The 12,617-nt window shown below is 40.7% G+C and overlaps 1 protein-coding gene and 1 long non-coding RNA gene across 2 annotated transcripts; both read left to right on the top strand.

The window, feature by feature from the left end:
- Nucleotides 1-746: 746 nt before the first annotated feature.
- On the top strand, nt 747-1,707 carry LOC126729114 (uncharacterized). Its single transcript, XR_007656511.1, has 3 exons — nt 747-993; nt 1,077-1,211; nt 1,634-1,707. It is a non-coding gene; the product is annotated as an uncharacterized LOC126729114 (long non-coding RNA).
- A 7,168-nt stretch (nt 1,708-8,875) lies between these two features.
- LOC126728350 (uncharacterized) lies at nt 8,876-11,052 on the top strand. Its single transcript, XM_050434193.1, has 3 exons — nt 8,876-9,421; nt 9,520-10,277; nt 10,509-11,052. The coding sequence occupies exons 1-3, from the start codon at nt 8,876-8,878 to the stop codon at nt 11,050-11,052; spliced, it is 1,848 nt and encodes a 615-aa protein (XP_050290150.1).
- Nucleotides 11,053-12,617: the final 1,565 nt, after the last annotated feature.

Below are 12,617 nucleotides of genomic sequence, written 5' to 3'. Positions count from 1 at the left end.
ATTCCGTTTTCAGATTGCCCAATAACCGTGATCTTCAAGTTTGATATTGATGCAACTTGTACAAAAGTTTTCTTAACTGAAATTCAATTAAATGAGTGGATTTTTCAACGTTACAATGCCAATTTCTGCTAATCTATTTTATTATGATAAGTTGGTTCATGTAATAAAGTGGCAAAACAACTTCTTGCTTGGAGTCGTTTAGATATCTAGAAACTAGATTTTCACAGAAATTGATAAATCTTTATTTGATGTGATGCATTGAGACAAAATTAAGTATTTTTTTGTTTTAATATTTTAATAAAACTGCTATGTGGTTACTCTGGCTCAAATGCCACTTCTTCATTAAGAAAGGGTGGAGCCATGGAGGGTAAGGTGTTATGGGTTCAATAACCATTGGGTGCACGTGTAACTCACCAATAAAAAAATTTTATGTTGCTGGGATTTGCGTGGACTTCCCTTAGTTTGTAGACGCCACTTTGTAGCAATTCAATCTGCCCACGTATTGCTGTATCAGTGGAAAATTTAAAGCATGGGTGTAGAAATCTTATTGTTTTTGTATTCTTTTTAAATACAACAAAACCTTAGTCCCAAAATTTGGGGTCGGCTATGGATTCTCGGCTGATTAGATTAGGGCCACATGATTTCTTTTTAAATATGCTTTTGAAATTGAACAAGAAAATTAATTTTAAAATTGGACTTCGTTTGATTCCATTCAATTTTCTTACCTGTGGCAGAGCATTGGTCACTTCCTCTAAACAATTGGCCTTGAACTGTTGCCTTCTCACAAATTGACTCCTGTCACAGTCAAAGAGTGGTGGAGAAGTATTAAAATTCTCTAGTGTGGTACTTGGTTTTTTAGAACCTCTCTTGAGACCCTCCTCAAAAACTGTTGCTCTTGATCCTGCTGAAGACATAGATGTGAAAACAGAAAGAAATAGGGTACTTTCAGGCTAAATTGATAATGCCATCATCTACTTGCGTAATCTTCAGAAGGTAGAAAAATTACCGGTTCTTAAGGTGTAATTTTGTAATGCCAATACTACAACCTTTCATGATTCTATTATACCACTTTTCAGTGTATCCTGGAGGAATGCATCACTGCACTAAGGTCGCAGTACAATCACTGACTTTCTCAGTTCAAGCGGGAGAATGTTTTGGATTTTTAGGATCAAATGGAGCTGGGAAAACCACAACACTTTCAAAGCTGTCTGGTATGTAAAAATTCTGTAACGATACATGGGCTATCTGTGGAACATTTAAGTATATCTTAGGCTGCCATGAATGGTTTCTAATTCAATTAATTTTTTGGAGGAGTCAACTTCATAAGAAATTACTATATTTCTGTGATAATTGAGAACTCAAATATATAGTGTCTGTTCTCCCACCTAGCTGTTTTGTATGATTGTCTTTTATTTGTATTTACATTCCTGAGGTTTTATGTGGTCCCCAACTTGATGAGCTTCATAAAAACATGCTAATGTTAGAAACTTTTACCAGTGTCAAGAGTTCTGATTTTTCTATAATTAATAATTAAGTACCTGCATCTCTGTCTGTTTTTAATTACATTAGCATGTATCTGAATTTTGAAATATTTAGTGAGGTTACTGTTTTTGATCATATATTTGCCACGCAGGAGAAGAATCCCCAACTGATGGAACTGCTTTTATTTTTGGCAAAGATATATGTTCCAATCCCAGGGCTGCTCGTTGGCATGTATATATTGATTTATTTCATTCCTTTTCCTTTGGGTATTGCCTCTAATTTGATGCTCTATTAGAATTTTTGACTGTGTCTGTTTGAGATCATCTTGAGCTTTATGCAAGAATAAAAGGACTTCCAGAGTACAAGATAAATGATGTATGTATTTTAGTTCAAACCTTATAGTTCATTTTACTCATTAAGCTGGTGGTTAAATCAGAATCTGGTCTGCTCTTTGTAGCCACAACCAACTTAGAATTTCTTCATGTTTGATTTGCTGGGATTTGATTGTGCATCTGAAAGTTCAAAAACGTGTATAAACACCCTTGAACGTTTAGACCCCCAAAAACAAAATAACCAATTCAAGCTTTATGACAAACAACTAGTGTGCGGAAAATGAACATAAGTTATAAACAGAATTGGAAATCAATCTAAGCCAATTATAAATCACATCCACAGCAGAAAATAAAAGGTAAAGATAAAGGGAAGAGAGATGCAAACACAAGGACAACACACGATGTGTTATCGAAGAGGAAACCGAAGCCCTCGGCGTAAAACCTCTCCGCCGCCCTCCAAGCGGTCAATAATCCACTAGAAAATGTAGTTGGGATACATGAACAGCAATAGACCCTCCAAGCCTAATCTACCCGATGTACCTAAGCTCTCCAAGCTTCTTGCTCCAACGAGGTTGCACCGAACCTTTTTCTTTTCTAGCTTACCGGATTCCGCTACTAGACCGTAGCATCCGCCATCCTTGGCATCTTCCAATGCTTCCCAAAGCTCCAAAGACACTCAACACTCTGAATGGGTGTGGGTAGTGTTTGGATAGAAATCTCCTCTCAATAGGTATGACAATGAGAGAGGGAATGAGAAGAGACTACAAAGATTTCTCTCTAAGAATCAGTAGCTCTCTCTAATTGGGTGGGTGTTTTGAAGAAACCTCTCTTAGGGTTTTTCTTTCTGAATAGCCACCCATATCTTGTGGGAATGAGGGGTATTTATACTGGTGTGAGAATGGAATACGAAGAGTCAGTTTTTCCAAAAACAGGGCTGGCTAGCGACTTGATCTCGCGACTTGACTGAGTCGCGAGTTCAAGTTGCGAGCTAACTTAATGGCCAGTCTGGATTTTTGTCGTGTAGTGCTCCAGGTGGCGTGACTGTTCAGCTCCCCTGCATGCTCTGCACGTGAGCAACTTTTGGCGGCTTGCAAGCCGCGAGCCACCCGCGAGTCCTAGTCGCGAGTCTCTGCTTCACTGCACTGTCTTGAGCATTTCTTCACACTCTCTCACACACTACCCTTACATGATTCCCACCTAAATACAAGGTTTCTAAGTGCTATATTACAAGCAAATTTGTCATGGAATAAAGCCAACACATGGTTGATTAAATTCAACCTTACAGCATCAATGAAATGTTTTTCTTCTGGGTTCCTTTTCCTCAGTTTGGGATTGAGTGTATTAGACAATCTGGTTGGTTGTGTGTGTATGTGAGAGAGAGAGAGAGAGAGAAGAAGAAGAAGAAGAAGAAGAAGAAGAAGAAATGATCTTGATCTGGTTTGTTGTTCTCAAATATTTATTTATTTTAGATTGGTAGTAAGAATTTGTATTAATATTTTTAAAAAAGAGCACAATACTACAGAGTCTATGACATCTGCAATATTTTTTGGTTTACCAGCATCTACTAAAAGCCAAAGAAGTAGGGTGCTGACAAATATTGATTTAACCCTCAAAATTGATAATTCATGTCCCTCGAAAGTTCTTCTATTTCTCTCCCTCAGGCTCCACGAGCACAATGGTACTAAATTCCAAGCCCTATGTCAGAAGGAGCTTGGTTTCCTTCTTGGACCTTCAAGCATCATATACACATATTTAGCCATCACACACCAAACACTAAAGATCACCACTCTTCTTACACATAAAACAACAGTCAACCATGATCATCCCTCACATTTGAGATCATCCCTCAAGCTATCTGAACAAGTTGTAGTGGAAAAACTAGTGGAGTTTGATTTGTTGAAGCATGCAGAAAAATTATCAGTTTCCCTTAGTTCCTAAAGTAAGTTAAACTATATGCCTACTTGAAATTGACCAAGTCAAACTGCATCATCTCGAAATCAAAGAGCTCGAAATAAACCATCTTGATTGAAATTAAGCTAAGAAAAATCATCTCAATTAAAGTTAGATCACAAGATATTAAAATATTCTATCCTAATAACACTAAATTGTATCGAAATGAACATTCATACAGATCAAATTGTCACAAAAATGTAAAGATCAAGTCAAACTTCAGAATAATCACATATATAAATAGTTAAATACTGTGACATAAACTTACATGCATAAAATGATAATTAACTTACAAGTCTAGTGGAGTAAGAGACTAACTCCTAATAACCTAATCTAAAATGATCATTGAAAAGTGCTTTTTTTTCTTAAAATAAATTCTCTAGTTTGTAAGTGTTGTTCGTGGCTCCATTCGGATCTAATTATATCTTGAGACTATGACAGTTATTTTCTTCTTTGATGCCACGTGTCTCTCTCTATTTCGTTCTTTCTGCCAAGTGTCCCATGAGTTAGCACTTAGTAAACTTTCATATTTTTTTTATAATACTTAGTAAACTTTCATTAACTGTGAAGGCAACCTTTTTTTTATTTTATTTTGAGAAACCTCCCAACTCAGGGAGAGCAACTGTGAAGGTAACCTCGTTCTAATGTTACCTTGTTCATTAACTATCATATGCTTCTCAAGTGTGTTTTTTACCTGAATTATCACATGTTTCTCTCATGTCACCTTTTAATGAGTTGGTGCAAACCTGGGCTTCCTTATAGATCTCTATGCTCTTATAGGCCTGGCCCATCTTGCCGCATGTCACTAAAAAACTAATATTTGGCCCAAAAAAATTGTTGCAATTTGCTTTATATGTTCAATGAAAAGTTTGCATCTTACTTTATATGTTCAAGTCAAACTCTTATATCTAATTATTTTTATAAATAAAAAATTTTCCTGAATAAAATAAAAAATCAAAGAGCAAGACTATTCTATACTATAACTAGAATAATATGTTTTTTTTAAAAAGTTGTACAATTAGAAAACGAAAAAGACTAATCAACGGATCCCGTTGATCATATAATTGGGAGGGAAACAAAAACACATGATGGTGGTGAAACACTTAGAAAAATATAGAAGAATATTGTATCAAACTTTTTTGTGTCCCTTCTTATCTAATAGGGGAACAAAGGGAATTGACAAAACAAGCTTCTTTGTTTATATGTTACTTATTTGGACTTAAGTTCCATGTAAAGTAGTATTTTATATGCTAATGTCTTGTGCATTTCCTTTGATATTAAAAAAATTGCTAGGATTTTTAAAGGAACTGAAGTCAAACTGTTTAAATTGAAACCTAAATTAGTCTTGATGTTGCTTTTTAATTAAATGAGAACAATAAGGAGATTTTTTTTTCTTCCTTTTTGGATTGTTTAATTTTTTATAATTTTAAAAATACATTTATTTAATTGAAAGAGTGATTAAATAATAAGACAAACCCAAAGGATAAATTTAGAAATTTAAAATTGTTTATAAATTTCTAATCCCACTTACAATTTACAAATTTATATAATAGCCTTTCAAATTCTTTAAATTAAGTACAAAAGAAAAATATTTAAAAAGTGACGGTAAAAAAATACAAATTCCAGAAATAGGATACACGTTCTATACTTTAACTATTTGCGGTTATAGTTTAAAATAATATAATTTTTATTATTAATGATAGGATTGACGAACATAACTTACCTGGACGGTCTCATCCTAACCAATGAGGTAGATTGACAGACGAATCAAACAGGTCCTTCCGACGAAGTGACCACCTTACTGACGAAGATAGAGAAGCCATTCAATGCAGTCAAATAAATGCCTCGGACGGTTACAAGGACAACTGTACAGATCGTTGGGAGCCATCAAAGCTCAAATGATTGACCATGAGGCGTTACCAAAAAAGGCATTAAAGCCACCATAACAGCCACAACGGCTAGGAGCTACGAGAATGTATATATACCACCCTCCTAGCACCAACATAAGGTACATAGACACACTCAGAAATATTTGTTGTTTTTCCACTACATTACTTTATTTTTTAGAGCTTCCTTGTATTGACTTTGGCATCGAAGGCATTGTGGCAGGCATCACATTGGTGACCACTCTGAGGGAGCCACCATACCATTTCTACTGTTATAGAGACGAGGGCTTGGCTCCATCTAGACGCATTCGCTTCGACTAACGAATTTGCACTTCATCAGTTTGGCACCGTCTGTAGGGACGACATTTTCGTACTCAGATTCGAAAACGTAGTTTCTGTCAACTTCTATATTCAGATGGAGTCCAACCAGAATTCAGCAGCCTTAGCTCAGCAAGTCTAGGCTCTTGCGGCCACTGTTGAAGAGCTCACCAGGCAAAATCAGGAAATGAGACTACGGCTTCAACAGGAGGAGAATCGGTCCAGAGCCAACCAAGAGGATGAGGGAGATAGCCATAGAAGAAGTGACCGCCGAGGGCCTACTACTCTAGATGAACAGAACTCAAATCTTCTTCGAGAGATGAGGAAGGAGATGGACGAGTTGAGAAATGCCATTAAGGAGAAAACGGACCGGAGCCTGGATAGAATGGTTAGGGCAACAGACTCACCCTTCACTACAAAAGTCTTGGAATGCCCAGTGCCGTCAAAATTTCGGTTGCCTCAGATTGAGCCGTTTGACGGACTTAAGGACCCCTAGGACCACCTCAACACATTCAAGACGACACTGGGCCTCCAACAGCCTCCTAACGAAATACTGTGTCGTTCCTTCCCTACCACTCTCAAAGGAGCTGCAAGGAAGTGGTTCACAAAGTTGCCAACTTCGTCCATCGACAGCTTCAAGCAGTTGAGCAACGCCTTTTTACACCACTTCATCGGAGGACAATGCCCTAAGAGGCCAGCGAACCATTTACTCACTATTAAATAAGGGGAGAAGGAAACCCTGCGATCGTATGTGAAACGCTTTACTCGAGAGACCCTGGAGGTAGATGACACTGATGACAAAGTACAGTTGACGACCTATAAGGCAGGGCTGAAGTCCAGAGAGTTCGTGGTTTCACTCGCAAAGAATCCTCCTAAGACGATGGCAGAGATGCTCCTGAAGGCACAAAAGTACATGAATGCTGAAGATACATTAGTATCCATAAGGGACGTAGAAAAACCGGGAGACAAGGGAAGGAAGGAGGACGATCGTAGAGGACAAAAAAAGGAGCATCCAGATTGTCGGACCAGTGACGGAGGCAAAAGGAAAGACGAAAAAACTCCTCAAATGGTAAAATTCACCCCTCTAGTTATGACTGTTGACAAAATTTTGACGCAAATTAAGGATGAACACTACCTCAAGTGGCCAAGGCCATTACATTCATCCCCTAATGTCCGTGACAAGAAGAAGTACTGCCGGTTTCACAAGGATCATGGCCACTACACAGAAGATTGTCGGGACCTAAAGGAGCAGATAGAGGAGTTTATATGAAAAGGAAAACTGCAAAAGTATGTGAAGAAAAGGGAGTCTAGCAGGTTCAGGGACAGTAACAAAGACTAGCGCGAGTCCTCACCCAGAGACGAAGGTAACACGTCCCATCCTCCACAGAATGTGATCGTGGAGATAAAGACAATCGCAGGAGGGCCATTCACAGGCGGGTCATTCAGATCCTTCAGGAAAGCATGTTGAGGCAGGTGAACAGCGTCCACATGATACCCCCATTTAAGCAGAGAGGGACGAACCAGGACATGTCTTTCAACTAAGAAGATGCAAGGGGAGTGAAGCAGCCTTATAATGATCTTTTAGTCATAATGCTCATGATAGAAGGATTCAATACCAAGAGAATCCTCGTAGACAATGGAAGCTCCGCATACATCATCTACCTTCCCGCTTTCCAGCAGCTGAAGTTAGATCCAGGAAGACTACGCCCATTTGACTCCCCCCTCGTCAATTTCAATGGGGACAGAGTATATCCCAAGGGTATAGTGACGTTGACAGTAACAGTGGGGACCTACTCGAGGCAGTCAACCCGTTAGTTAGACTTCTTGGTGGTAGACTGCCCCTCATCTAACAATGTGATTATTGGGAGGCCCACGCTCAACCGATGGAAGTCAGTCACGTCCACCTATTGCTTAAAGGTAAAGTTCACAACTGAGAACGGTGTCAACAAGGTAAAAGGAGATCAGGTCTTAGCCAAGGAATGATATCAGGCCGTGTTGGCTGCAAAGGAGAACCATACATGAATGATCGAGGAGAAAGAAGAAGAAAAAGTGGAAGCCCTAGAGACAGTGGAACTGGTCAAAGGAAAAGCAACCAGGATGACACTAAGACCCGAGATGAGGGTAAGGCTCGGCCAATTCCTCAAAGAAAACCTGGACGTCTTCGCATGGAGTCACGAGGACATGCCAGGCATATCCCCAAAAGTCATCCAATATAAGCTAAACTTGGACCCAGAGAAAAAGCTCGTCTAGCAAAGACAAAGAGTCTTCGCCCCAGAATGAAACCAAGCAATTACAGATGAGGTTAACAAACTGTTGTCAGCAAGCTTTATCTAGGAGGTTTACTACTCTGATTGGCTCGCCAACATCGTACTAATGAAGAAAGCAAATGGGAAATGGAGAATGTGCGTGGATTTCACGAACCTGAACAAAGCTTGCCTGAATGATAGTTTCCCTTTACCAAGGATAGACCAGCTGGTGGATTCTACGGCCGGGCATAAGTTGCTGACGTTCATGGATGCTTTCTCAGGGTACAACCAGATAAAAATGGCTGAAGAAGATCTAGAAAAAACTGCTTTCATCACAAGTCAAGGGCTCTATTGCTATAAGGTGATGCCCTTCGGGATGAAGAATGCAGGAGCAACCTACTAGAGGTTAGTGATCAAGATGTTCAGCAAGCAGATTGGCAAGAATATGGAGGTGTACGTGGATGACATGCTCGTTAAGAGTAGAGAAGAACTTGCCCATCTGGATGACCTGAAGAAGACGTTTGCCACCCTCAGACAATACTAGAGGAAGTTGAACCCTAGCAAGTGCGCCTTCGGTGTAGCCTCGGGGAAGTTCTTGGGATTCATGGTGTCCCAAAGGGGGATAGAAGCAAACCTGGAGAAAGTACAGTCCATACTCAACATGACATCGCCCAAGACCGTCAAAGAAGCCCAGAAACTCGTAGGAAGGAATGTGGCACTCAATAAGTTCGTCTCTAAGGCAACGGACAAGTGCTTACCCTTCTTCAAGACATTGAAGCAAGCTTTCGCTTGGAATGAAGAATGCGAGGCAGCGTTTCAGGAACTTAAATGTTACCTAAGCAATCCACCCCTCTTGAGTCCATCCAAGGAAGGGGAAAACTTATATTTGTATCTGGCAATATCAGCCACGGCCGTGAGTGCAGCCCTGATTCGAGAAGAGGGCAAGATGCAACTCCCAGTTTACTACGTCAATCAAGCTTTCCAAGGTTCTGAGGCCAAGTACCCAAGGATCGAGAAGATTGCATTTGCGTTAATAGTTGCCTCGCGCAAACTACGACCATACTTTCAGGTGAACCCTATCCTAGTGATGACAGATCAACCCATCAAGAAGTCCATGAACAAGCCTAAAGCAGCAAGGAGAATGGTCCAGTGGGCAAGTGAACTCAGCCAGTTCGACATTGAGTACCACCCCAGGACAACCATTAAGGCATAAGCCCTAGCGGACTTCATAGCCGAGTTCACCCTCCCAAACGAGGACAACCTCACTGGTGAGACAGAACGGTGGACAGTATAGACCACCAATAGAGGGGGAGAGTAGGGGTTGTTATAACCGCCCCTGACGGAGAAGTGCTCAAATACGGAGTTCAACTGAAATTCCCGGCCATCAATAACAAGGCCGAGTACAAAGGAATACTAACGGGATTGAGACTCGAGAAGGCACTCAGAGCTAAGAACCTACTAGTCCAAATTGATTCAAAGCTGGTGATAGGGCAGATTAAGGAAGAATATGAAGCAAAGGAGGAAAGAATGCAGAAATACCTCATGCTGACGAAGCATCTAACTCGGGAATTCGATAAAGTAGAATTTGTGCAGATCCCCAGAAACCAGAACATGGTAGTGGACGAAGTCGCGAAGCTAGCATCGTCGGAAGAAGGAGCGATGAGCATGGGCTTGGTGATGGAAGTCCAGAAACGCCCTAGCATCGAGGAGATCTCCATATTTGCAGTCCAGAGCATAGGTAGCTGGATGACACCAATCATATCCTTTCTCCAGGATGGGCACCTCCCTCAAGACATCAAAGAGGCCAAGAAGGCCAAGAAGAGAGTAGCCATGTTCACGATCTTGAATGACACGCTATACAAGAGAGGCTTTTCCATGCCTTACCTAAAGTGTGTGGATGAAGAAGAAGCCAAATATAATCTAGAAGAGATCTATGAAGGAGTTTGCGGAGACCATGTAGGCCCCAGATCACTGGTAAGCAAAATTATCAAAACAGGTTATTTCTGGCCCACAATTCAGGTAGATGCAAGGGAGCTCATCAAGAAGTGCGACAAGTGCCAAAGGTTTGGGAATGTCCAACGCCTTCCAGCAGAGAGACTGACGACGATATCCTCCCCGTGGCCCTTTGCACAATGGGGAATCGACATCATCGGCCCGTTGCCTTAAGGTAAAGGATAGGTAAAATTCCTACTAGTCATCATTGATTACTTCACAAAGTGGGTTGAAGTAAAGGCGTTGGCAACCATCACTAAGGCCAGAATCCAGAACTTCGTGTGGAAGAACATAATTTACAGGTTCGGGATTCCATGGACGATCATATCAGATAATGGGCAGCAGCTCGATAACCAAAACTTCAAGGACTTTTGTTCAGGCCTAGGGATTAAGAACCAGTTCTCATCCCCGGGACATCCACAGGAAAACGGGCAGATGGAGGTGACGAATCAGACACTACTCAAGATTATCAAGGCCAAATTAGATGACGCAAAGGGTGCCTGGCCGAAAGAATTGCCTAACATCTTGTGGGCGTATAGGACCACTGCAAGAACCCCAATAGGAGAAACCCCCTTCAAACTCACCTATGGCACCGAGGCAGTAATCCCGGTCGAGGTAGGAATAACCAGCATCAGGCGAGAGATGTTCCAAGAGGATAATAATGACGACCAGCTACGAGTTAACCTAGATTGTCTAGACGAAGTGAGAGAGAAATCCTCCGACAAAATGACAAAGTACCAGCAGATTATGGCCGAGTACTATAACAAGAGAGTGAAGCTCAGACGACTTGACGTAGGAGACCTCGTCCTACGCAAGGTCACCCCAACAACTAAAGACTCTGCTTAAGGAAAGCTCGGCCCCACATGGGAAGGACCCGACCGAGTCGTCCATTACTCCAGACAAGGCAGCTATCACCTGGAGACCCTAGACGGGCAAAGGCTCCCGCGACCATGGAACATTGAGCATTTGAAGAAATACCACCAATAGATGTAATAGACAATTGTACTCATTCTCGAAAGCAATAAAAATAACTATTCAGAAATAAGTTTTAATTAGAGCAAATCTTGTAATGTGAAAGTCGCCCAAAATTGGCTAAGTAACAAGATTCCGCCCAGACGGATGTAAGTTACTGACAAAGCCAAAAGAATGACAAGATCCCTAAAAGGGTGTAAGTCACAAGAAGAAAAGAAAAAATGGCTAAGTATCAAGATTCTGCCTAAACGGATGTAAGTTACTGACGAAGCCAAAAGAATGACAAGATCCCTAAAAGGGTGTAAGTCATAAGAAGAAAAGAAAAAATGGCTAAGTAACAAGATTCCGCCTAGACGGATGTAAGTTATTGACGAATCCGAAAGGATGACAAGATCCCTAAAAAGGTGTAAGTCACAAAAAGAAAAGACAAAATGACTAAGTAACAAGATTCCGCCTAGACGGATGTAAGTTACTAACAAAACCAAAAGACAAGAACCTTGCAACAAACCTGTTCAAGAGAGAGCATCTTTTGAAAAAGGCTCAGGCTAAATTTGAGCTCTCAACCAGTTCACCAAAACCCATGACAAGAACCCTTGAGAAGGTATGAGTCGCAGAGAATCAACTAAGTAACAGAACTCGCGTTGACGGAAACAAATTGTTAACGAAGAAAAGGAAGGGTCACAACTAAAAATTCTTTGCCAAGCATTGACGCAGAAAGAAAAATTACAAGAACATAAATCACAAGCAAGTAAGTATGCAATTGCTAATTTAATTTAAGCCCAAAAACAATGGGCAGTTACCATTGTTTTCACATTTAAACCAAAGGCCCAAAAACACTGAGCCAAAGATATTGTTCTCAAAGTAGATTAAAAAGAAAAAAATTGTTCTGGAATTAGACTTACAAAAGGCCCAAAACATAACGGGCACCTAAAAAAAAAAAAATATATATATATATATATATAATAAAATAAAAAAGAGAAAGAATTTTTTTGTAAGTGATAGGTTCAAGCATCAGCGGTGGCGTCATCTCTGGTGGGGGCACTCTTAGGAGCATCACCTTCTGGAGCCGAGGATTGAGCAGCTTTGTCAACCGCCATCTCCTTATCCACCTCTTCCAAATCTAAGTTCTCCAGATCCACTCCGGTGGGATGTTTGACATGGTACCTCCTCAGAAGCTCAAAACCCTTGAAGTACCAACTGAAGAGGACTGTGTTGTACTCGTCAGTTTGCTGGAAAGCCTCAACTGCCTTAGCAGCAATGGTTTTGAGCTTCTCCTTGGCACCCAGAAGTTGTTCATCTTTCTCCAGGGTCAGCTGACGCTCTGCTCTAAGGTCATCACTCAAGGTCTTCACTGTTCCCTTTAATGTGTTGGCCTCGTCAATAGAGTCAATGAGTTTCTTCTTCAGCGTAGAATTCTCCGCCTCCAAAGCCTCCATCTT

Source organism: Quercus robur, chromosome 5 (genome assembly GCF_932294415.1).
Source record: "Quercus robur chromosome 5, dhQueRobu3.1, whole genome shotgun sequence".
Taxonomy (NCBI): domain Eukaryota; kingdom Viridiplantae; phylum Streptophyta; class Magnoliopsida; order Fagales; family Fagaceae; genus Quercus; species Quercus robur.
This window is presented reverse-complemented; position numbering and strand designations above follow the sequence as displayed.

Bases quoted from the DNA above. Each gene is read 5' to 3' on its own strand.
- LOC126728350 (XM_050434193.1), top strand. From the start codon at position 8,876: ATGACATCGCCCAAGACCGTCAAAGAAGCCCAGAAACTCGTAGGAAGG. The intron at 9,422-9,519 runs GCATAAGCCCTA...GACCACCAATAG, and splicing joins ACCCCAGGACAACCATTAAG to AGGGGGAGAGTAGGGGTTGT. The intron at 10,278-10,508 runs GTTTGGGAATGT...CATAATTTACAG, and splicing joins AAGTGCGACAAGTGCCAAAG to GTTCGGGATTCCATGGACGA.